This window comes from Chiloscyllium plagiosum, chromosome 26 (genome assembly GCF_004010195.1).
Source record: "Chiloscyllium plagiosum isolate BGI_BamShark_2017 chromosome 26, ASM401019v2, whole genome shotgun sequence".
Taxonomy (NCBI): domain Eukaryota; kingdom Metazoa; phylum Chordata; class Chondrichthyes; order Orectolobiformes; family Hemiscylliidae; genus Chiloscyllium; species Chiloscyllium plagiosum.
In genome coordinates, this window is record NC_057735.1 from 34,770,012 (window position 1) to 34,795,045 (window position 25,034).

The 25,034-nt window shown below is 39.2% G+C and overlaps 1 protein-coding gene across 2 annotated transcripts in view; it reads right to left on the minus strand.

Annotated features, from left to right (window-relative positions):
- LOC122563241 (protein phosphatase 1 regulatory subunit 12B-like) overlaps window positions 1-25,034 on the minus strand; it is a 282,450-nt gene that overhangs the window by 171,715 nt on the left and 85,701 nt on the right. For both annotated transcript variants that reach the window (XM_043716857.1, XM_043716856.1), the window contains exon 3: window positions 11,490-11,608. In XM_043716857.1, coding sequence (XP_043572792.1) covers window positions 11,490-11,608 — 119 coding nt within the window. The remainder of the gene's footprint in view (window positions 1-11,489; window positions 11,609-25,034) is intronic.

Sequence of the window (25,034 nt, forward strand, 5' to 3'; positions counted from 1 at the left end):
AACAGGTTTATTTGCAAGTACAAGCATTTGGAGTGCTACCTGACGAATCAGCAGCAATCCGAAAGCTTGTATTTCCAAATAAACCTGTTGGACAAGAACCTAGTGAGATTTTTAAACTTTATCCTTTCCCAATAATAGCCCAATTTCCTGCCAAACTTGCTTCCACTACAAAATCAAGCAGCACTCTCTAGACCTTAACTGCTCACAGCACAAAATACTTCCTTGCTTCTTTTACCAATTACTTTAAACCTTGTGCATTCTCCTTCAGATTTCTTTTATAAGAGAATAGTTACTCCTTATCCACTCTGTCCAGACAATGTTCCATCTAAGCTGCACACCTTCAAGGTTATTCCTAAGTTCTACGTGGTCAACCAGTGTGTCATGCATTGAATGCAGCTTCAGAAGTTGTTACTGCACATGGTCTTTGAAGGTCTGTGCAGAGAAGAAGAATCTTAATAATTTTGAATACTCCCATCAGATCTCAATCTTCTCTTTTCAAAGAGAAATAATCCTATCTGCTGCAATCTGTCTTCATAACTGAAATTCCTCATTCCTAGAGCAATGCTTATGAACCATTTCCACAATTTTCCCAATACCTTCACATTTTCCAAAATACAATGCTCAGAAATGGATGGTAATACTCTGACTTAGGTCCAAGCTGTGACTTATGTTTATGTCATTTCGCATTTCGTAATTTTCTTCCAGTCTAGGTTGGATGAAAGGCAGGTTGATGGGGTTCTTTTCACATATGTCTAAGATGTAATGAGCTTCAATTTTACCTTCATTGTTGATGCTCCATCATGAAATGATGAAGTGTGAGAATTCATCAACTGGTTCTGAATGCCCATAGAAAGTTATTGCTGGAGACTCCGTTTAATCTGTCTCAGAATGTCAAAAGTCACACTATTTGAGGAAGAAGTGATTTTAGTAGACTGTTTGTGTTAACATTTTCATGTATTCTGAAATTTCATAATGTATTATAACATGCCATTATTCTATGACTCTTGATCAGCCTTCCACATTTATTCACTGTAGTGCTGAGTTCACTGAACACATTGCTGCACATCTCCCAATGCATATCAAATATCAATCAGGCCCACAATTCCTGGTCTATAATGAATCCTGGTTAGACAGTACAATTTCAAAATTTTCAAAATCCTTGCTTTCAAATCTTCCCATTGTCTCACCCCCCCCTCTCTAATTTCATCCAGTTCTGCAATATGCAAAGATATCCCCTAGGCTAGGCTCCAAGCGCTGGAGTGTCTTCCTCTACTTTTTGATGTTGCTTTTCTCCTTAAAAGACACTCCTTAAAACTTACTTCTGACTAAACTTGGATTATCTTCACAAATATCTCATGAAGCATCTCATGTTTTATTTTATACTGCTTCAGTGAAACTTTTCAGGTTATTTTATTCTGTTAAAGGTATAAAATAAACAAAGATGCCGTGGAGAATAAATTAAAGATAGTTAGAAAGTTAAAACACAGCATGGAAGATAAGAATGGAGTAAAACAGGTGTGGTGTAAACTGTGGTTTTAGATACATTCATAGTGGCCTCATTTTACATGTAAACTTTTGAACAATAAAGTTACAGACAATGTGAAGTGGGTAACCAGAAAACTTAAAATATAGCTAAAGTAGGAAACCTGGAAATCTTTGAACATTCTGCACATACATATTCCTGGATCTTCATCTTTACCCATTTCTGAAGTTATTGCTTTCTGAGGGGAAATTATGAAATTCAACAAATGAAGACAAGGTTTCTCAAAGACAAATTAAACTGCTTTCATGCTAATTTTCACAAATATTAATCCAATGTTATCTTTGACTGCAACAAAACCAAAGTTTCATTCTATACAAGTACCTCAAGAGGGCATACTTGCACTGTTTAAAGGGAGAACCCAAATGATTTGTCAGAAGCAGGAATTTTCTGAAACACAGTTTTGAATTATGGATACAATGAATAAATTGAAGTAACCTGTTCTCTAATTATACTTAATCAGTTTGATGAAATACTCTGGAATATGCAAAATCAAAATGTCAGATTCAGCATTTTCTTTAGTTATGATTAGTTGTTATAAAATTAATATACATAATGTGTAATATAATACTTTAATTCCCTAGTGTTCACTCCACTGCATAATGCTGAAGCAACAAAACAGTTTGAAAAACCATTTCACGCACTGGATGAGAAGGGTAGTTAGGTACACCTAAAATCTTATCAAAACATTTTTTAAAATTGTATAGTCATTAGCCAAGATTATATAATAGCTCAACAACACAAGCATATTCCACGCATACACACTCCAAGGTGGGATGATCAAAAGCCATGCAGCCATATGTATGGCCAAGAGTGGTGACAATGTGTTGCTCCAGGGCTGGAAGCATGAGATGGTGAAACAGTGTTGTCAGGTATCAGTCAAAAGCTCACGGGAACGTAAGTAACCACGCCAGAACTTGGAACCAGGTCACATTATTTGCATGTCATGTTATCGTTTACTTAACACAGCAGAGCAGTTATACGACAGTCATTTGGTAGTTGGAATAATGCAGGGAAAAAAAGACATGTTGCCAAAGCATTTTGTCATGTACTTATCAAAACAATTACAAGATTGCCAAATTTTAAATCATTATGTCAAGTTATAATCTACAGAAAAGGATATGAGCGGCACGGTGGCACAGTGGCTAGCACTGCTGCCTCACAGGGCCAGAGACCCGGGTTTAATTCCCACCTCAGGCGACTCTCTGTGTGGAGTTTGCACATTCTCCCCCGTGACAGCGTGGGTTTCCTCCAGGTGCTCCAGTTTCCTCCCACAATCCAAAAACGTGGTTAGGTGGATTGGACATGCTAAATTGCCCAAAGTGTTAGGTGATGGGGTAAATGTAGGGGAATGGGTCTGGGTGGGTCGCACTTCGGCGGGTCGGTGTGGACTTGTTGGGCCGAAGGGCCTGTTTAGATTACTGTAAGTAATCTAATTATCCATCATATTGATTGCTTGTTTCTGAAAGGTCAAGAATTTATCATGGGCACTATCAACTCCGCAAGCTCCATGGTAATTGAGAAAATATAGAAGACTTGAAAATATTTAATTTGCTTGCACAGAATGAATCCTTACATATGTCTGGGGTTTTTAGCATTGGTAAGCCATCTCAAATGCTCAATTGATCATCTTAAATACGGTGTTCGTGTAATTATTAGCCTACTAATGGAAGCAAATTTGACTCTAGACAGTTTGTTATGGCTTTTGCAAATGCAGGCTGGTCGAATAGTATGTCTATTATGAATACTTAAATGAATACATTTAATCAGCAGATGTACCAATTGTCTTAAACTACTAGCTATTGCTTAGCTAAGGCAATAATATTTTCAAAAAGAAATTCTCACTTCTGAATCCAGTTCAGAATTTGGCAATATCAGTCATTACAAAGAAGCCTAAGCAAGCTGACGTTCAACAATTTCAATACAACTGCAAATGGCCATTTGTTGGCAACACCTGGGCATCATGCAGTGCTGTTTTATGATTGAGCCAAGAGTTCAAAAATCTTGGCGTTAGACATAAAACATGAATCTTTTCTTCATTTTATTTCCTTTAATAGTCAATAGACTCAATAACAAGCAACTAAATTTTAAGTTGAAGGGCAGAAGATTTATGGGGATTTGAGGAAAAGGTTTTTGATGCAGAGGGCAAAAGTCTAGAATGCATCACCTGGAAGGAAGAAAACCTCAACACTTAAAATGTGCTTGGATGAATATGTAGAATGACATATAATTCAAGGATATGGGTCAGGTGCTGCAAAGTGGGACTAATGTAAATTTAGAGGTAATTTAGTCAATGCACACTCGACGGGCCGAAACACATCTTCTATACTTATGATTCTATGAGAAGGCAGTAGCAAGGAAACACAAAATTAATATTAGAACTGCATTCAACAATGTTGTACAGGTCACAGTTACACAGCATGAGACTAAGTTTCTGGTTCAAATGAACCCATGTCTGTGTTCTTGCTGTACACAAACATCCTACCAATCCACCTGAATGCTCTATTGTGGAGATTTCCAGAGGGAAAGAGAAAACATTGAAAGAGATTTGCTAAATTCTGTGTACAGAATAATCACAGGATAATCACCTTAGAAAAACAAAGATATTGGGGAAGTTTGAAAGAGATCTGACTGAGGTCAGATGCAGGATTTCTTTCTCTCAGAAAAGTAGATTATTCAGAGCAGAGAAAGGAATAAGTTATCTTCGTGACAGGGATATTAATGAAAATTTGTAGACCAGGACTGTTTGGTTGCAACTCGACAGATTATTAAACGACTGGAAAAAGTTTAGGATCTCAGTATACAAATATTTCAGGGAAAAGGTCTCAACCTGGAGGACTGTAACTGAGGTTTAATAATAAATCAGTCAAGTCAAACAAACAAACCTGATAAGGAAGGAATTCTCTGAATTTATTTTCAAAAACTGAAAATGACAATGTTGGTAAATAGGTGGGCATTTTGCTTTGCCATACTTTTTGAAATGTGACATTTGTAGATGAATTGCTGTCTTTTATTTTAGTTAGCTTTCTTTTGTATCACAAACTTTTGTTTTATTGGTAAAACCAAATCTACAGCCAGGTGTGCTTATCCAGCAAGACACATTTTATTCTGAGATTTGATATAACCAGTAGTAACATCAGCTGGAATCATAACTTTTAAATCAACAACACTGACCATAAATTGTGCAGAGGAGTTGAAATCTACTGCGAAAACTTTGAAAGGTAGAAGTAACATTAAAATGATGTAAAAGCATGTAGTAGAGTACTGTGCATAGTTCTGGTCATGTCTTACAACTTTGAATACAATGTCAGGAAAAATTCAATATTACTTTTTCTTGTTTTTATTGCTAGGCACAAGGCCAAAATATAGGTAACCAAAACATATAGCAGGTTCTTTCATATGAGTACAATCTGCATGCTAATTTCAGTTCCAGGTCAGTTGGCCTTGAGTAGCCACTGAGCAGACTTTGTATTTTACAGTTCAAAAAAGTGCCAGAGGTCAGTTAAAAATCATGTTGCAGCATGCGCTAAACATCAATAAAACAGACAGCTAACAGAAATTTATTACCAGAGGTCTGCATTTAACCAATAGATATCAAATTTGGGTCATTTGCTACAGCTAATAGATTAGGCACAATTTCAGTGGAAAGGCAAGAAAGAGTTCCTGGTTTGCTTTGATCAGTCCTTAGAAAAATCCTTCTGGACAGCCATGTAGATTTTAATGAAGGATCCACATTTGACTATATAACATAAGGAAAAGAGCACTGAAGAGAGCACATACCTCTGCCATCTTGTACTAATTCAACATTAACCTCAACTTGATGTTCTAACTACAAAGCTGAAAAAAGACAAATCTTCTTTACTAAGAGAATGCATCTCACTGAGAAATCTTTGGGCCAATATAAATGCAGTAACCTGCTCTAAAACTACAGGTGTTCAAACAAGCAAAGACTTGACCATACCCAACCCGTGCCTGAAAAACTCAATAGTATCCAACATCTGTTTCTGCAATTAGAGAATATTTGTGACATAATCCTGAATTTGCAAAGAATTCCACTGACAACCAATTTAGTAGCGCCAGTCAGGCTTGCAGCATAATGCATTTGCATATACTGGAAGCTACACATCTTCAAACACATGACAGATGCAATACGGATGTGTAATACACTTGTTTGAAGTCAACAAACTAGATACAGCTATTCACTAACAAATTTCTAAGGGTAATGCTGTGATCAATTAAAGCCAACCTGTCCAATTTAAAAATTTAAACAAGCCTAACAGTTAACTGTCAATCACTGTTAAATTGATGTATTCTCCATGGCAAAGCCTCTAACATAGTTCATTTCTCAACCTAACAGCACTTTCTTCTCATGCAACAGGATGTTCATTTTCCCTTGAATTGGTATTCTTATGAATTGTTCTGATGAGAACAAGATAAAAAGCTTTGCCAAAATGTCTATTTTCAAGCAATACATGAAGAATACTTAGCTGCGATGTCCCTTGTAGCAATAACATTTCACTCGTACACTGACAGTTAATGATTAGACACAAGGTCCTGTTCACATATCACATTAATGCCTGCTGTTAAACAAATATTTTCAATTTGAAGTTCTTAACCTTTTCTTCAGATTCATACACTGCCTATTCTTGAAATCGCACACCCATGTACACCTCCTCAAACAGAACCATTAGCTGCATCCCTAATTCTGACCTTAGCATATCTCCTACTTAATCATGCCACCATTCATTGGCATGCCTTATCCACTATGTAACTAAGCTCTGGGATTCCCTCTCTTCAACCTTCCTGAGAATCTTCTTCAAACTCCAGCTTTATGAAAAGCTTTAGTCATGTGCCCTTATGTGGTTTGATACAAAATTTTACTTACAGTTGTATGGAACAATGTAAAAAAAACAAGGTAGCCAAGAGGTTAGAGATGGCTGCACTGGAAGTCAACAAAATCCAAAAGAAAAGTCTGGGGTCAGTCCTATCTGCTTCGTAAGTGTGTCATCACATTTCCAAATTGGTGGACTGAAATATTTCACTCAACTCTGAGTAGGTGTGAACTTGCAATCTAGTACTGCACAATACAAAGTATTAATAGTCTCAGGCACAGTATAATGCATCCTTACAAGATCTAACTACGTATACGATGGACATGGATTTGGAAATCAACATATTCAAAGATTAAATAAAAAATAAAAGAACTATGGATTCTGTAAATCAGAAACAAAAACAAATTACTTGAAAAGCTCAGGTCTGGTAACTCTGATTTCTCTCCACAGATACTGCCAGACCTGCTGAGCTTTTCCAGCAATTTCTATTTTTGTAACGTATTCAAAGATCTTGGGAGGATAAGCATAGGGAGCAACGATCAGCAACGAGGAGGCTAATAACTTTGATTTTGAAAGAAAGGGAAAAGGATTGGGAATGAACCAGTGATATCAGTATACAGCTCAAGAAAGGATATTTGGTGTTTAAAAATATTGTGGGAATGGGGTCAAGCAAGCAGATAAGATGAGCCTTGGGAATAGAAGAGAATCTAAGTAAGTAGGTTCAGGGCTAGGGTACAAGCAGAGACCTAATTGGCTGTAAATACACCAGGGTTGCTGAACAAATGGTCTCAAATTTCTTTAGTCACTAAAATTTAAGAGTTTTTAAAACTAAAAAGTTCCTTAAAAACTCAAGTCACAAGTCCTCACTACTATACACTTCAGAATGATACAACTTCTTCGATTTAGAGTGAAACAAGCCTACTGTAGCCCAAACAATTTAGAACAAACTCCTAGCATCATCTATTACTACGAAGAGATGAAAAATCTGCAGTGCCTAAGTTCAAAAATTCATAAATTGTGCAGTCATTCCTCAGCACTCTGCCTTTTAGCCCTGGTCATCAACCAAAGAAGCAGAACTTGAAGCAAACAGAAATGGTCAGTCACATGAGCACAAAAAACATCCAGGTAGTTCTTCTATAATACTATGGTTACACTCTTGTGCAAATCCGCAACATAGAAAAATTGCACTTTAGAAACATTGCGTAAAGTGTTGGCGATGTAATCATGTTAAAGCCAACACGTTTTAAAAGTTCGTGCTTTAGAAAGTGTCCCCAATTTGTCAATCGCGTTAGTGAATTTGCACTAATGAAATGTGCATTATAGCAGTAAGAGCTGTACATAAGCGGAGAAAGAATCCATAGACCAAGAACGAGTTTCACAATGAGTAGTGTTAGAGCTTTAAAAGATTTCCATTTGAAATAACACTCTCATTTTCATATACACATCTTAATGTGATCCTACTTCAAGAGCATTTTGCTGCTGTCACCTCAGCCCCTATGCAGTAAGACTGGAAGAAATGTCATTCTATTATTGTCACTGCACTTATGATAACAGTATCCTTTTCATCGGGGAGCTACCTTGTTGAGGACTGACAGTAGCAGATTAGCTACTGCAGTATAGAAAGCAAAGTGCATTTTGGTGGTGGCGATGACAGCAGGGATCACAGAAACACAGGTAACAACGGCTGTAATCAGAACACCTGTGATTGGAGATTCCAGATGGACAACGATAGGAAGGTCAAATGAAACTCAATGTCAAAGATAATTGTACAGGTCTAAAAGGACTAAAGGACTAAAAATCAATAACTTGAAAAGGGATTTACTCAGCTTATGTTATTAGAGTCTGAATCAGCGATTGAACTTGTTTATTTAAAAGTTTCAAATGAATGCACAGGGAACTGTGAATTGATTGCCCTATTGCTATTGAAGAGTCTAAAAACCATACATGCAAATTGATTGCTTAACAAAAACAACATCCTTCAAAGAATTCTTTAAAGATTTCTAACATTGCCAGAATGATTTAGAAAGAATAATTAGGTTCACCTAAATTTCAATCACCCTGGGAATGGTTCAGTGGTTAAATCAAACAAGGATAAACATATTTTCAATAGGGAACACACTCCAAAAATGGAAACAACCCCAATAACTTTTCTTAGTTTGTAAAACAATAAAAAAGAGTTACTGAATGGTAGAAGACGACTTGACTACATGTATATACTTAAAAAAGAAATTTGGCTTCAATCAGGTTATTTACATCCAGCAAATAAATGTTTAGGGCTATTTGAGAGATGGCACAAGATTATCTGACCATCAGAACAGAGAATGGATAAATTACTTTTTGATATTTTTGAAAACTGACTAGCTTGGGCAGGAGGTAATGGTGAAATTAAAAACTACCTCTCTAAGATTTTGTGAAAGTCAGTAATGCGTGCAGTTCTGGTCTCCTTCCTATCGGAAAGACGTTGTGAAACTTGAAAGGCTTCAGAAAAGGTTTACAAGAATGTTGCCAGGGTTGGAGGATCTAAGCTACAGGGAGAAGCTGAACAGGCTGGGGCTGTTTTCCCTGGAGCGTTGGAGGCTGAGGGGTGACCTTATAGAGGTTTACAAAATTATGAGGGGCATGGATAGGATAAATAGGCAAAGTCTTTTCCCTGGGTTCGGGGAGTCCAGAACTAGAGGGCATAGGTTTAGGGTGAGAAGGGAAAGATATAAAAGAGACCTAAGGGGCAACATTTTCACACAGAGGGTGGTACGTGTTTGGAATGAGCTGCCAAAGGACGTGGTGGAGGCTGGTACAATTGCAACATTTGAGAGGTATTTGGATGGGTATATGAATAGGAAGGATTTGGAGGGATATGGGCCAGGTGCTGGCAGGTGGGACTAGATTGGGTTAGGATGTCTGGTCAGCGTGGACGGGTTGGACCGAAGGGTCTGTTTCCATGCTGTGCATCTCTATGACTCTATGACCACACAACAATTTGTTTACATTACTTTTGTACAACACTCTTAATTCTCACATGAGCTGTAGACATCTCTGGCTAGGCTGCTATTCATTGTCCATCATTAGTTGCCCTGAAGATGGTGGTAAACCAACTTCATGCAAATTAATGATGCCCTCCATAAAACTCTGTGCAGGGTGGAAAATGCAAAGGACCCTGAGCAAACACTAATGCGCACATGGGTTCACAGTTCACTCCATCATTTACAGCCATACTACATTACAAAAAAAACACATCTATCTAAAGAAAAATAGCCCCATCACTTCACAGCATCTTTGTGAAACAAGAGAACAGAATCAAGAGTGTGGTGCTGGAAAAGCACAGCAAGTCAGGCAGCATCCGAGGAGCAGGAGAATCAACGTTTCGGGCAAAAACCCTTCAAAAGGAATGAGGTTTGTGGGTGGGAGCTGTGATAAATGGGAGAGGGGTAGAGTTGGGGGAAGGTAGCTGGGAAAGCGATAGTGGATGAAGGTGAGGAAGAAAGTGATAGGTCAGAGGGGGCAGTGATGGATGGGTCCAGAGGTCATTGCCAAGTTGGAGGCTTGGGACTGGGATAAGGTGGAGGGTGGGGATGAGGAAGTAGTTGAAATTCACATTTACCCCATGTAGTTGCAGGGTCCCAAGGCAGAATATGAGGAGTTCCTCCTCTAGGCATCGGGTGGTAATGGTTTGGCGGTGGAGGTGAAGTGTTCAGCCACAAGGTGGTGGGGTTGGTGGGTGCGGGTGTCCCAGAGATGTTCTCTGAAATGATCTGCAAGTAGGTGTCCTGTCTCCCCGATGTAGAGGGGACCACACCAGGTGCAATAGATGCAGATGACGTCACTGCTAGAGGTGCAGGTAAATTTCTGATGAATGTGGAATGTTTCCTTGGGGCCTTGGATGGAGGTGAAGGGAGTGGTGTGGGCGCAGGTTTTGCACTTCCTGCGGTGGCAGGGAAAGGGGCCAGGAGTGGAGTGTAGGCTGGTGGGGGGGTGTGGACCTGACGAGGGAGTCACGGAGGGAATGGTCTTTTCAGAATACTTATAGGGTTGGGGAGGGAAATATATCTCTGGTGGTGGGGTTCGATTGGAGGTAGCGGAAGTGGCGAAAGATGATGCGCTGTATGCAGAGGTTGGTGGGGTGGAAGGGGAGGGCCAGGGGACTCTGTCCTTGTTACATTGGCAGGGGTGGGGTTCAAGGGCGGTAGTGCGTGAAGTGCAGGAGATGCATTGGAGGGCATTGTCAACCACATGGGAAGGAAAGCTGCGATAGTGGAAGAAAGAAGCCACCTCGGAGTTTGAGGTGAATTGGTCATCCTGGGAACAGATGCAGCAGAGGCTGAGGAATTGGGAATAAGGGATGCCGTTTTTACACGAGGTAGGGTGGGAGAAGGTGTAGTCTCGGTAGCTGTGGAAGTCGGTGGGCTTGTAGTATATGTCTGTGGTTAGTCGGTCACCAGAGACGGTGATGGAGGGATCCAGGAAGGGAAGGGAGGTTGCCGAGACGGTCCAGGTGAATTTGACGTTGGGGTGGAAGGTGTTGGTAAAGTTGATGAACTGTTCAACCTCCTCATGGGAGCACGAGGCGGCACTGATACAGTCACCGATGTAGAACAGACGAACCATGGAGAGGTTTTGGAGTTAGGAATGATGGTTAAGTGGAGAAACAGAGTAGTGAGGAAGGTATATTAATGTTGGGAGTGAGAATGTTGCAAATAATATGATCATCTCGTAGATCCCAAGATTCAAGAGAAACCCATTTGAAAACCTATGGTTTACGAGATATTTTGGATGAATGAAAATGTATCTGGCATGTTGAAATTGACACTGCACTGATAACTCAACAGCAAATCAGATGGAATGCTACTGAATGGAACCTTTATACTCGTGCCCATAACCATATTCTGTTAACCTGAATTTAGTAATAATCTATACAGATGAAAAATATAATCTATAATCGGATCAATAAAACATTTTACGACTAACATACAATAACCATGTTTCAGCAATAACCACACATCTGAAACATTCTAACTTACAAAACTAGACCATTTAACCTCAGCCATTTCAGTCACTCGCCTGAGTTCAGAATTGAGTTCAATTGCAGCAAAAATGTAACGTTCGAAAATCTCATACTAGACCTTGCTTATTAATTTCATCTTGTAAAAGGTCTTTCATTGCTGATTCCTCTGCAATATCTGATGGGATTTCTCCTTCACTGTTAACAGCAGCAACATTGGCTCCATTATTTATTAAATACCTATACAAAGACAAAAAAATCATTAAGTTTCAAATGTACATTAACTAGGAAGCGCAATGCAAACAAGCTCAAAATCACACATGATGGAGCATAGAATGTAAACTGCAACTTTCAAAGTAAAGACATCGTAAAGACATCTTTCTATCTTTTTTTCCATTTTGGACTGAAGACCAAAACAGGAAAAGTGCTACTTTAAACCTAGAACTGTTGGAAGAATCATTGCACTTTTAAACACAAGTCACTGGAACTCATTGTGGGTTATATTTACATTGTCATTTTTCTTAAAAGATGGGAAAAGATGTCTAAGACACCATGGCACAGCGGATACGTGCACAGCAAGCTTCTCATAGACACTGTTGATTTGTTTGTGCAATTAGGACCCAGTTGTGGAGGGCAGGAGTCATCAGCAGTACAACCCTCCGAGTGGCTCCTGGGCAGATGAACAGAGAGGGTGTGAACAGTACAGACAGAAGCCTCCAACAGACTCAATCCTTCATGTCATACAAAAGTCTTCCAGCTTTATGAGAGACTACTGAAACACAATAGTGCCAGACTGGGCTATTAAACTATCTAGAAATACAATACCACAACTAAGATGATTTAAATCAAGTGTATAAATTCTGTCGTATTTAGAAATATTTTGCCGGCAATATAAAGGTGTACATATTATGAAACACTACTTTGAATCAAATCACAAGTCATGACATTTAAAACATTTGCTCTCACGGGAAACCTATGCACAAGAGTTGCATCTCATATTAAGCTGACATAAAGGTGCATTTTCCACTTCTTTGAATCTTGAATACATTGATTCAGAACACACTTTACAGAACAAATACTGAGAAACACTGCATTGATATTAAACTAATGGAGAGAAATCGTCAATTCTGTATTTTGGTCTGACATTTGTATATGCCATTTAAAATAACTTACTTCAATACATGAGCCAGACCACATGCCAACAATAAATTCAGTAAAAGTGCAAAAAAGGTGAGACATAAATAATCATCATAACATGCTACTACCAGAAGGGCACTCATAACTGTTTAATATTTTATGATAAGCTTGACATTCTACGGATTGCATTATTATGTCCACACTGCTCTCTTCCAGAATTCATGAGCAGCACTTTTATTTTGTCCTGTACATGAACTTGGAAATGTGAAAGCTTCTAATTACAATTACAGATTTGGTCCAACATCAGTGCCAACAATCCTAGCTTCATGATACTACTTTTGTAAGCAGCTTTAAATTTTTTTTTTTAAAAAAAGCACGGATTTCCTTCAGATTTTAGCTTTTGTGGAAACCAAAAGTACGAGACAAAAATGGGTAAGACAAAGACGCTGTGCAATTAGAAAGTCATTTAAAATGAGGTTTCTTTTCCTGCTTAAAGAAACATTTAGAAGCACTAATTGTCCTCTTTCATCCTTATTTCTACAGAATCTTGGAACTATATGAAGGTTACAAAGAACAAATCCTTATTATTTGTTAGGTCATTGAATTAATTTTTACTCTTAATCCAGCATATCAAAGAGCCAAAAACTTCTGCTGAGATTAGGCCAAGTCTGTAATCACCCAAATATCTTCAAATGCACAGCAGGGTCCCAATCACATTAGTTTCTTATGTAGCACACCAAGGATACTGAAGGAAGAGTGTACAAATTGCAAGGGCAATGTCATAATCTTTCAGTCTTACTTCCAATTCAAGGGAGGTGCCAGAAGACAGGAGAATTGTAAACATCATGCCATTGCTCAAAAAACGTTTAAGGATGAGCCCAGCAATTTCAAGCCAGTCAGTTAAACCTGAATAGTGGGGAAACTTGAGAAATAATAATGTGGGATAGAATTAGGAAACACATGGAAAAGCTAAGTTGGTCAATAAGAGTCAGCACGTATTTAGAGTCAGAGAGATGTACAGCATGGAAACAGACCCTTCGGTCCAACTCACGCATGCTGACCAGATATCCCAAACCAATCTAGTCCCACCTGCTAGCATCTGTCCCATATCCCTCCAAACCCTTTCTATTCATATGCCCATCCAGATGCCTTTTAAATGTTGCAATTTTACTAGCCTCCACCACTTCTCCTGGCAGCTCATTCCATACACACACCACGCTCTGTGTGAAAATGTTGCCCCTTAGGTCTCTTTTACATCTTTCCTCTCTCACCCTAAACCTATGCCCTCCAGTTCTGCACTCCTCAACCCCAGAGAAAAGACTTTGTCTATTTACCCTATCCATGCCCCTCATGATATTATAAACCTCAATAAGGTGACCCCTCAGCCTACGACGCTCCAGGGAAGACAGCGCCAGCGTATTCAACCTTCCCCTAGAACTCAAATCCTCCAACCTGGCAACATCCTTGTAAATCTTTTCTGAACCCTTTCAAGTTTCACAACATCTTTCTGATAGGAAAGGGACCAGAATTGCATGCAATATTCCAACAGTGGCCTAACCAATGTCCTGTACAGCCGCAACATGACCTCCCAACTCCAGTACTCAATACTCTGACCAATAAAGGAAAGCATACCAAAAGCCTTCTTCGCTATTCTATTTAATTTTCAAGGAGCTATGAATTCTAAAAGGGTAATTGTGTTTAACTACCTTGCAGTTTTCTGAAAAGATAACAGAATGCGCTTTTTTTTTAAAAGATTAGATTACTTACATTGTGGAAACAGGCCCTTCTGCCCAACAAGTCCACACGGACCCTCCGAAGAGCAACCCACCCAGACCCATTCCCCTACATTTACCCTTCACCTAACACTACAGGGAACTTAGCATGGCCAATTCACCTAACCTGCATATTTTTGGACTGTGGGAGGAAACCGGAGCACCCGGAGGAAACCCACGCAGACAGTTGCCTGAGGCGGGAACTGAACCCAGGTTACTGGCGCTGTGAGGCAGCAGTGCTAACCACTGTGCCACGGATTGATGAGTGTAATGTTGTTGAGGTGGTGTACATAGACTTCCAGAAGGCATTCAATGCAGTGCCACACAATCACATGAGAAAGGTTACAGCCCACAGAATGAAAGACAGTAGTAGTGGGGATAACAAAAAACTGGCCGAGCGATAGGAGAGACAGTAATGGTCACAGCATAATTTTCAGGTTGGAAAAGGGTTGGCTGTGGAGTTCCCTCGGGGTCAGCACTGGTACTCTTGCCTTTCCTGATATATACACATTCATGATTCAAATCTTGGTGTGCAGAAGACAACTTTAAGGATTGTAGGTGATAAGAAACTTGCAAACACAGCACACACTTATGAGAACAAGTGTAGACCTACAAAGGCCAGACAAGTTGTTGGAGTAGATAGACAAACGAAGTTCAAAGCAGAGAAGTGAAAGCTGATCCACTCTGGTTGGATTGAACATGAACAGAATAATATAAAATAAGGTGTACAGCAAACTTTTATTAACCAGCACCCAAGGAACCAGGAATGTAGCAGTTCATCAAATATTCCAGTCGACCAAGAGGTCCAAATAATCAATGTAAAAACACACTAAAAAATAGAATCATAATGCAGAGGGTAAATATATCACTGTTATACCTTATCTGCAGCAGAAATCAGAAATAATAATTCAACACTGCCTTAAATAAACCTTAGAGGCCAAAAGCCTTCTCACTTAAAGCGATAACTGACTACTCGGACTTTGCAAAAATCACAATTTGCAGTAATTTTCCTGTATTTTAAGTACATAATTTTTGCCAGTTTAGAAGTTGTTGGTTAAAACAAAATTTGCTGCACATTCAAAAATAGGGGAACTGAGATGTATGCATGCACATACCATTGAAAATGGTAGGACAGATTAAGTGAGCAGTTAATTCAACAAACGGTATCCTGAGCTTTATTAAAAGACACAGACGCATAGAATACAAGAGCAAGGACGTTATGCTGAAGTTGTGTAAGGCACTTACTACAGCTCAGTTGGTGTACGGTGTACATTTATGCACTGAGAGGATGTGAATACATTGGAGAGATGCAGAACATATTTCAAGGTGACGGCACTAATACTGTAGGTGGCGTCCGGGCTCCTGGGCCAGTCCAATCCAGGCCAGCCGCAACTTTCTCTCACTCCTTTTTCGTCCTTTCCTTTCTAGTTTTTTTCCTTTACTTTATCTCTGGATGTCATGAGTTAGCCAGTGCGATAGCGATAGAGAACAGCTACAATGATAGCAGTGCCCAGAGCAGTGACTCTTTGCTGTGGTAGGCCTGAAGAATGATTTTGGGGACTCGGTGGGTTGTTGATGAAGGCGGTGCCTGCAGCAGGGACTCCTCGATGTGGTTTCTCTGATGTATAGGACCCCTGGCAGGGTTGCTGCTGCTATCCCTGGAGCAGGAACTCCTTAAGGCCCAGGACACCTTGCAAAACCCTCACAGAACACCTGGAGTTGTGTTTGAAGATCTTTTGTACAGAAGATGCACTCTATTTATGTAATTTCTTTTCATTCTTTTTGTCACTCAAAATAGTGCTGGGTTATGGCGCCAAAACATTTTTCACGGTATCTTTCTAAGTATATGCAACAATAAATAACACATACTCAATTTACACAAATGGTTTCAGGGATGAAAAACATCAGTTACGAGCACAGACTGGAGTGTTTGGGACTGTCCCTCTTGAAAAAGAATGCAGCTGAGAGGGAGTTTTGACAAGTTTTCAAAATCATGGCATAGCTGGATAGATTAGACTGGTAGGAACTCCTGATCATAAAAGGAGAAGGAATAAGAGAGCACAGATTAATGTGATTCACAAAAGCAGTAAATTTGATACAGGAAAGAAAGAATCACAGCTAGTGGTTCAGGTGTGGAATGTACTGCTTGCAAGTGTGGTAGAGGTAGACTCAAGTGGAGCATTCATGCAGCCATTCAATGATTATTTAAATTGAAACGAGCAAAGGCATGAGGAAAAGGCAGGGGAATGGCAAAGTGCTGATGCAGACATAATGGACCAAATAACTTCCTCCCGTGCCATAACACTTTTGTAATGCATATATGTTTGTACTAGTACTTCAGAATAGTTTCTCCACTAAGGTGGAGACAGTAGAGGTAGAATTGTCACCTACATTTATGTTCCAAAAGAGGGAGGGAGTAAATCTGGTATCTCCAGACCATATCAGTGCTGGAAAATCAAATTGTTGGATTATAAAAGAACAAAACTAATTTTTATTTAAAGATGCATAGATTCGTAAAGAACAGCTGCATACAGTTTGATTTCTGCAAATGTATCTGAAGAACCTGACTATTTGTTGATAAAATAACTGAGATAGTTCATGAATGTACTGCAGTAGACATGCATTTAGACTATCAAGAGACATTTGATAATTTTATAAGTAATGGAGTTAGTTAAAAAAAAAACAGAAGCTCAATAGTAAAGGGATAATGCCATCTTGAATACATAATTGGTCAAATGATGAGAGTTATTGTGTAGTGGTGAACAACCATTTTTCTGACTAAAGGAAAGTACACAGTGGGGTCCCCTCAATGGTTGGTATTAGCAATACTGTTTATCTTATGATAAATCACCTGAACTTAAGTAAAGGAAATATAAAGTTTGGGATTGGAGATGCCGGTGCTGGACTGGGGTGTACAAAGTTAAAAATCACATAAGAGTATGTGAGAGAGTGTAAAGGGGTCGAAGTCAGTGAGAGGGTGCATGTGTGTGTGCGTGCTTTTCGCTCGGCCACTTTTCGCTGCTGCCTGTCCGGAAGTCTGCCTTGGAGGATAGTCACCCGAAGGTCTGAGGTCGAATGTCCTGGCCTGCTGCAGTGTTCTCCAACTGGGAGGGAACACTCCTGTCTGTTGATTGCTGCACGGTGCCCATTCATCTGCTGCCGTAGCCTCTGCTCGGTTTCACCAATGTACCATGCCTCAGGGTATCCTTTCCTGCAGCGTATGAGATAGACAGCATTGGCTGAGTCGCATGAGTACCTGCCACGGACATGGTGGGAGGTGTCCCCACGTGCAATGGTGGTATCCACACTCTGACACACCTTGAAGTGCCTATCGTGACAGGGTTGTATGGAGTTGCCCTCGAAGCCGGGCAGTTTGCTACAAACAATGATCTATTTGAGGTTTGATGGCTGTTTAAAGGTGAGCAGTGGAGGTGTGGGGAAGGTCATCCTCATTGATAATGCGTTGCAGGCCGCGAAGAACATGGCGTAATTTTTCAGCTCCTGGGAAGTACGAGACAACGAAGTGCTTGGTTTTTCCAATGTACCATGCCTCAGGGTATCCTTTCCTGCAGCGTATGAGATAGACAGCATTGGCTGAGTCGCATGAGTACCTGCCACGTACATGGTGGGAGGTGTCCCCACGTGTAATGGTGGTATTCACACTCTGACACACCTTGAAGTGCCTATCGTGACAGGGTTGTATGGAGTTGTCCTCGAAGCCGGGCAGTTTGCTATGAACAATGATCTATTTGAGGTTTGATGGTTGTTTAAAGGTGAGCAGTGGAGGTGTGGGGAAGGTCATCCTCATTGATAATGTGTTGCAGGCCGCGAAGAACATGGCGTAATTTTTCAGCTCCTGGGAAGTACAAGACAACGAAGGAGACCCTGTCGGTTGCAGCACATGTCTGTCTACTGAGGTGGTTATTACAGTGGCACGTGGGAACTGGCGATCGATGAGTTGTGCATCATACTCCATTCTTAGGAGGGCATCCCTGAGAACTTCCAGGTGACCATCATGTTCCTCCACATCTGAACAGATCCGATGTAGGCATAGGCTGTTTTAACATGCTTTGGATGCAAGCTGGAGAAGTGTAGCATTGAGAGGTTGCCTGTGGGTTTGCAATAGAGTGTGGTGCTGAGGTGTCCATCCTTGATGGAGATGCATGTGTGCAAGAATGAGACAGATAGTAGAGAGTCGTCCATGGTGAGTTTGATGGTGGGGTGAATTTGTACTTGCAGAGTTACATTGTACTTTGCTCAAAAGCTGCATGAATCCATGTAAGACTCTGTTAACTCATTTTTTAGATTAGAATCAGTCTAAACATTATGGCACAGACAACAGCACACAGGGGGCAAACACCTTCAACACATTATCTGGGCTGACACCAACTGTTAAAGTTAACCTGAGAATGTAACTTTTAAAAAAATGTTTTGTGATTTACATATGAACGAAGTGAAACCAACATGGCCATTCTAACAGATGAGAGACTTAAACAATGAAGGTATTTTTCAATGTATAATTTCAGTTACATCATACTGTAAACTTTTGCGATAAGTTCTGTGTTCTACAATTGTGCACTCCACAACCATCTGATGAAGGAGCAGTGCTTCCAATTAAATGTGTTGGACTATAACCTGGTGTTGTATGATTTTTAAACTTTATAAAGTTTGCTGATGTCACAAAACTTGGCAACAAGTAAATTGGGTTAACAGATTAGTAAAAGACTTCAGATACAGACAAGTGAAATGATGACCCATACCAGGAGGAATTGCATACAGATGAATTAGGAAAACCGTATAATCTAAATTGAGGCAAAAGGGTGGAAGTCTACCGCAGCAACATGCCCTCTCTATGCAGTTGAGGATGGGCAATAAATGGCCTAGCTAGTTATGCCTGCAATTGATGCACAAATTTTAAAACTTCTCAAATTCTTAGGCAAGTTGATAAAAGCAGTTAAAGAAAACACGTGACTTGCTTGGCTTAATTAATAGGGGCAATGAAAACAATACAAAGTAATTTCTAAAAATCCCTGGTCAAGGCTCCATGGATTAAAAACTAAAGATTTGGGCATTACACTTGAAGAATATCAAGGAAAAGATGAATTCGCCAAAATGTTACCAGGGAGGATGATATTGACTGAAGGAGAAGTGGAGATGGCTCTCTTTGCTGCAGAACAGGTCAGGGAGAGGTATTCAAAATTTTAAAGGGTTTCAATAGAAGGGATAAATCATACCTTTAGTAATTGGGTCCATGACCAGAATTCATTTATTTGAAATAACTGGTAAGGACTGTTGCTTATGAGGTAGCAACATCGAAAATGGAGGAATACTTTTTTCCTTCTCCGCCAGTGATTTGCCCATTAATACAGTGAAGTGCGATGTAGTTTGATGGACAAGTGGTCAGCATTTTGAACAGTTATTAACAAGCTCCTCCTCATCATTAAAAAGTTATTACTGCCCAACTTAAAAGTGAAAACTATGGAAGGTTGGTCATTGGTGGATTGAGTGTAGGACCTGGCAGGGGAGGTGGTTTTCAGCCATTCGGACACAACTCAATTTAGAAAACTCAATTTATAGGAGTTTTCCCTGAATACAGAACAACCTTGGTTATCCAAATGTCAATTATCCGAATTTTGGATTATCTCAAGGTCCTGTAAAAACGTTATCTGAACAAAATACTCCCCACCCATCTCGTTCGGATGATCGAGGTTGCTCTGTATTCCTCGAGCCAACTTTAAAGGAGAACACCAATGTTTGCAGTGGATGCAATAGAGAAGTGGCCAATGGCTTCACATTATTGATACACAGTCCAGGTTTCACTGCAATTGTGCCAACGATTCCATACATTGACTTTTGTGGTCTGCAAAAATCCTTGTTGTTACACACCTAATGCTGGAGTTTATCATAGGCTGAATTGAGGCAGCTGATCTGGTGTTGGAACTCATCAATGCTAACATACAGTGTACAACAGGACCACCATACAGTTACAAATTGAAAGTAAAATGAATTACACAAGCAAAATACTGCAATTTTAGTACTGATGTTGAAAGCTGGTTTCAGTTTAGCAACTGTGCTAACTAGCAGCTGGTAATGTTTTACTTTAAGCAGTGAACGAAAAAAGTGCTCCTAACCAAAGTTAGAAGGAAGCCACACTCAGCCTCTAAATACAAACAATATGCATTTTTTAGGTACATTTCAATATTTCATTATTACTAAGATCTCAGTTCTTAGCCAGGACTGCTTTATTGATTTATAATTCCTTAACCTGTTTGGGCTCTCGAGTACTTCAAACATTGCTGTGAATCTAAGCAGTAGCATTAGGTCTAAGATAACGAAGCACATGTCAGACAAATAAAGGTCAAACAAAATACATTTACAATGTTAATTAATCAAAATGATGTGCATTACTATTTGCAACAATATGCATGCAACTTTGCAGCACTGAGTCAACAATTATAAGGTGTTAATTCAGCAAATTTACTTAAAATATCCAAGCAGATATTAAAGCACAACTTTGTTTGATTGCACATATACTGAGGAACCTTGATTGTCCAAAAGACACAGGCGGGGAACATTTTGTTCAGTTAATCGAATGTCAGATAATCAATGCCAAATAACATAGTTAACCATGCATCGGGATCTTGCAATCTTGCTCGGAACATCCAAAATTCGGTTAATCGAATGCTGGATAATCAAGGTTCCTCTATAATATTACCAAGGTTCAAACTGGTCGAGGTCAGTCCAAGTTTTGAATAAAAAATTAGTTTTTTGAAGGCAGGTTTCAAAAGTAAGATAATTTCGCGTTTTGGAAATTTATTTTAAAATAATATTAATATATAATGTTTTAATATTATATAAAATATGAGTACAGAAAATTGCAATATATACAGAAACACTGGTGATATCTCTCGGTGTGCCAGTTAAAAACACTATGTAAATATACTGGCGGAAGACCTTCAATGAAGGACACTTAATATTTCAACCAAAATTGTGGAGGACTTTCTTTGCACCCCCAGCTGAAGTCCTATCCATAGTTAAACACATGAGGATGTTTAATATTTCCATGATGGCAGTTTCAAACATAAATGAAAAATACAGGCTGCCATCTCTGGTTGGCAAGAATAATCTAAATTTGATTATAAAGACAGGCATGGTGCTAGAGTCCATACACTCAGGTTGGTAATCACTTAAATTTCAATTCGTAGTACAATAATAATTAAGATTAAACATGTTTTAATGTGCACGACTGTACAATGGTATTCTGCCTCGCATCACTATCAGTGAGTCAGCCCTTCAATGATTGCATTTTCTATTTCCAATTTTCAATAAATTTCATGCAAAGAAAATCTAAAGCATATTTCAATAAAACTGCAAAGTGTCCTAGTGGATTATGCTGCTTGTTTTTCTTACCTCGTAACAAACGATTTTCACCTCTAAAGAGGAGCACTACATTCCAGAGTTCTGAACATTTCATAATTAGGTCAATGGATTTTTTTTAAAAATGCACTGTATCACTGAAACAACCCACTTCCTTATGACCTAAACTAGCAGCTTTTGATCAGTCAGTTATAAGAGTAATAGCTTGCCCAAAGCACTTTAGTGATGTATAGGGCAAATACTTGCAAACATTATACAAATTTATCCTTTATGGATTATATTTAGTTCAGGAACAATAAAAATAGTTACAATCACAGCATTTCGCAGTTTTGCAATAACACAAACTTCATTCATCCTGCTTACAATATAAATTATTCGCACACAACAGGATGCATTCTTGCTTGCTGAGGGATATAAGAATCAAGATTGTGGAAAAAACCAACCATAATCTTCCAAGCCTCTTGCATACAGGAAGACAATTCCAGAGGTTAGGGAAATGCAAATCTCACATCTCTGGTCTTGACGTTGTAAAGATAAACCCCAGAAATTATAGGCCACTCCGTTCAACCTCAATAGTGGGGAAGTTCTGAGAGACAATAATTTAAGCAAAATTAACATTTGAAACCACATGGATTAAATTAGGAAAATCACAATATTAGTTTTTGGGGAGGCAGAGGGTGTGAGTTTAATTAATACAACTGAGCACTTTTGGAAAGGAAAGAGAGGATTCATTAGGAATGAATGATCTCCGTCTGTGCTGTACACACTGCTAAGTGATTACCAACCTGAGTATATGGATTCTAGCACCATGCCTGTCTTTATAATTTAATTTAGTTTATTACTGGGCAACCAGAGATGGCAGCCTGCATTTTTCATTTATATTTAAAGCTACCATCCTGTATATATTAAACATTTCAAAAGTTTTAATTATGGATAGGACTTCAACTGGAGGTGAAACGTCTTTCAAAGTTTTTGTTGAAAAACTAAGTGTCCTTCATTCAATATCAGCTTTCTAAGAAAGCATTTCTAGTGATTCCACTAGCCATGTTTGCTCCAGCCTGATAGCAAAGCAAAGGAAATTGAAAGAGTATGATCACTTGTCTGTCCTTTATTTTCACCTTACTCTGCAAAACACAAGTTGTCTGGTCACTTTCCAATTGGTGGATATGTATCCGCAAAACTTTGCCTACAAACCCACCCCTTAACAAAGCAAAGGCTGGTTAAAACAAAGTCTTAGAAAGAAAAGCATAATAATAGAAAATTGACAGATAAAGGGGATGACATTAGGAGACATGGCCATAAATGAAGTCCAAGGAAGTGAATTTTAAGGAGAATTTTAGAGCAGAAGAGGAAGATGGGGAAGCAGAGCTAAGCATGGAGCAAATTGGATAGCCTAGCAACTGCTACTAATCGTTAAGAGCAGAAAGAAAAAAATGTTCAAGAGACGAGATAGAGAAACAATTCAGAAAGAGTTATAAAGTTATAGCTTTAAAAAAAGTAAGGGAGCAATGAGGCCTGGAAATGATTTAAAATAAAGTGTAAGAATCTTAGACTGCAGACCTCAGGATACTGAGAACCAATGTAAATTTGCAGAGACAGAAACAATAAGTAAATCTACAGACTGAAATATGGGCAGTAGAATTATGTACCTGAAGTTTCTAGACAAAACTTGATAGCACGCCTGGCAGACTATAGTCAGGAGGTTACACACATGGGTGAAATTTTCGCTAATCATTTGGTGAAGGCAAGGAAATGAGCCATCTTTCTAAGTGGGTGATAGGGACAGTACCTCATCTCACTGTTGAGTAGAATGTTGAAGTTGTGAACAATCAACCAACCCAAGTAGTTAAGAAAGAATGTAGAGATGAAATATGTGGCAGGAGCTGAATGTGTGTTCATTTCGAAAGCAAAGTCATCGATCAATACAGCAAAGTACTGCAGTGGCTTCGTCACTGGACTGGCACTTCAGAGATTTGAATAATTTTCCAAAGAAGTTACATCTCATAACAGCTTCAGTTTTAAAACCAATGGAAGTGTTAAATTCCCATTAAAAAATCACTAATTAATGTTCTTTGCAACTAACAAAATTGAAAGAAAATATTTTTAGACTCATTAGATAATGAAAGGCTAGCAACAGTAAAGGTGACAACATTAAGGACTAAAAAAAGAACTATACAGTGAAGAAGGTGGCATGTGTGAGGTATGAAATAAGCACTTGCAATCTGTCATAACAAAGAGGATGCTATCAAAATAAGAGTTAGACAAGAAGCACATAAGGTACTAGATGAACTAAAAATTAATGAATTAAAGGTCTGAGAAAGACTTTAATATTGAAAAGTCACTTCTACTAAGTAGGATGTATTTGAGGATACTGAACAAACTATGGTGGCATTAATACTACTTTCTTTGATATAGAGGGGTGGTTCCAAAATACTACAATTACTACATGCTTTTTTGAACACAGCATAAGAATCAATCCAACAAATGCAGGTAGGGTTAAATCAATCTTAGTGACTAAAATGCTTTTAGAAATGCAAACAGCAGATAAAATTAAACAGTCACTTCAATTAGCATTAATCAATTACTGGTAGTCAGCATGGATATGTTAAAGACAAATTATATTCAATCAAACTGATTTGAGTATTGTTTCAAGAAGCACAGAAAGATAAGTAATGCAGTTCATGTGGTGTAGATCAGCTTTGAGCAAATAAGGTGCTATGATGTTGTGGCCATAACAGAGACATGGGTTTCTCAGTGGCAGGAATTGTTGCTGGATGTTCCAGGGTTTAGAGCATTTAAAAAAAAGGGAGCGGGGAAAAAAGAGGAGGGGGTGTAGCACTACTAATCAGAGAGGGTATCACAGCTACAGAAGCTTCCATTGTCGAGGAAGATCTGCCTACCGAGTCAGTATGGGTGGAAATTAGGAACAGCAAGGGAGCAGTCACCTCGTTAGGGGTTTACTACAGGCCCCCCCAACAGCAGCAGGGAGATGGAAGAAAGCATAGGTCGGCAAATTTTGGAAAAGTGTGGACGTAGTAGGGTTGTTGTAATGGGTGACTTTCCCAATATTGATTGGAACCTCCTTCGAGCAGAAGATTTGAATGGAGCTGTTTTTGTAAGGTGTGTTCAGAAGGGCAGGCCGACGAGGGGAGAGACCATTCTAGACTTGGTGCTCGGAAATGAGCCGGGGCAGGTATCAGATCTTGTGGTGAGAGAGCATTTTGGTGATAGTGACCACAACTGCCTCACATTCTACATAGCTATGGAGGAGAGGATTAGGCAAAATGGGAGGATATTTAATTGGGGAAGAGGAAACTATGATGCGATTAGACATGTGTTAGGAAGCATGGATAGGGAGCAATTGTTCCATGGTAAAGGCA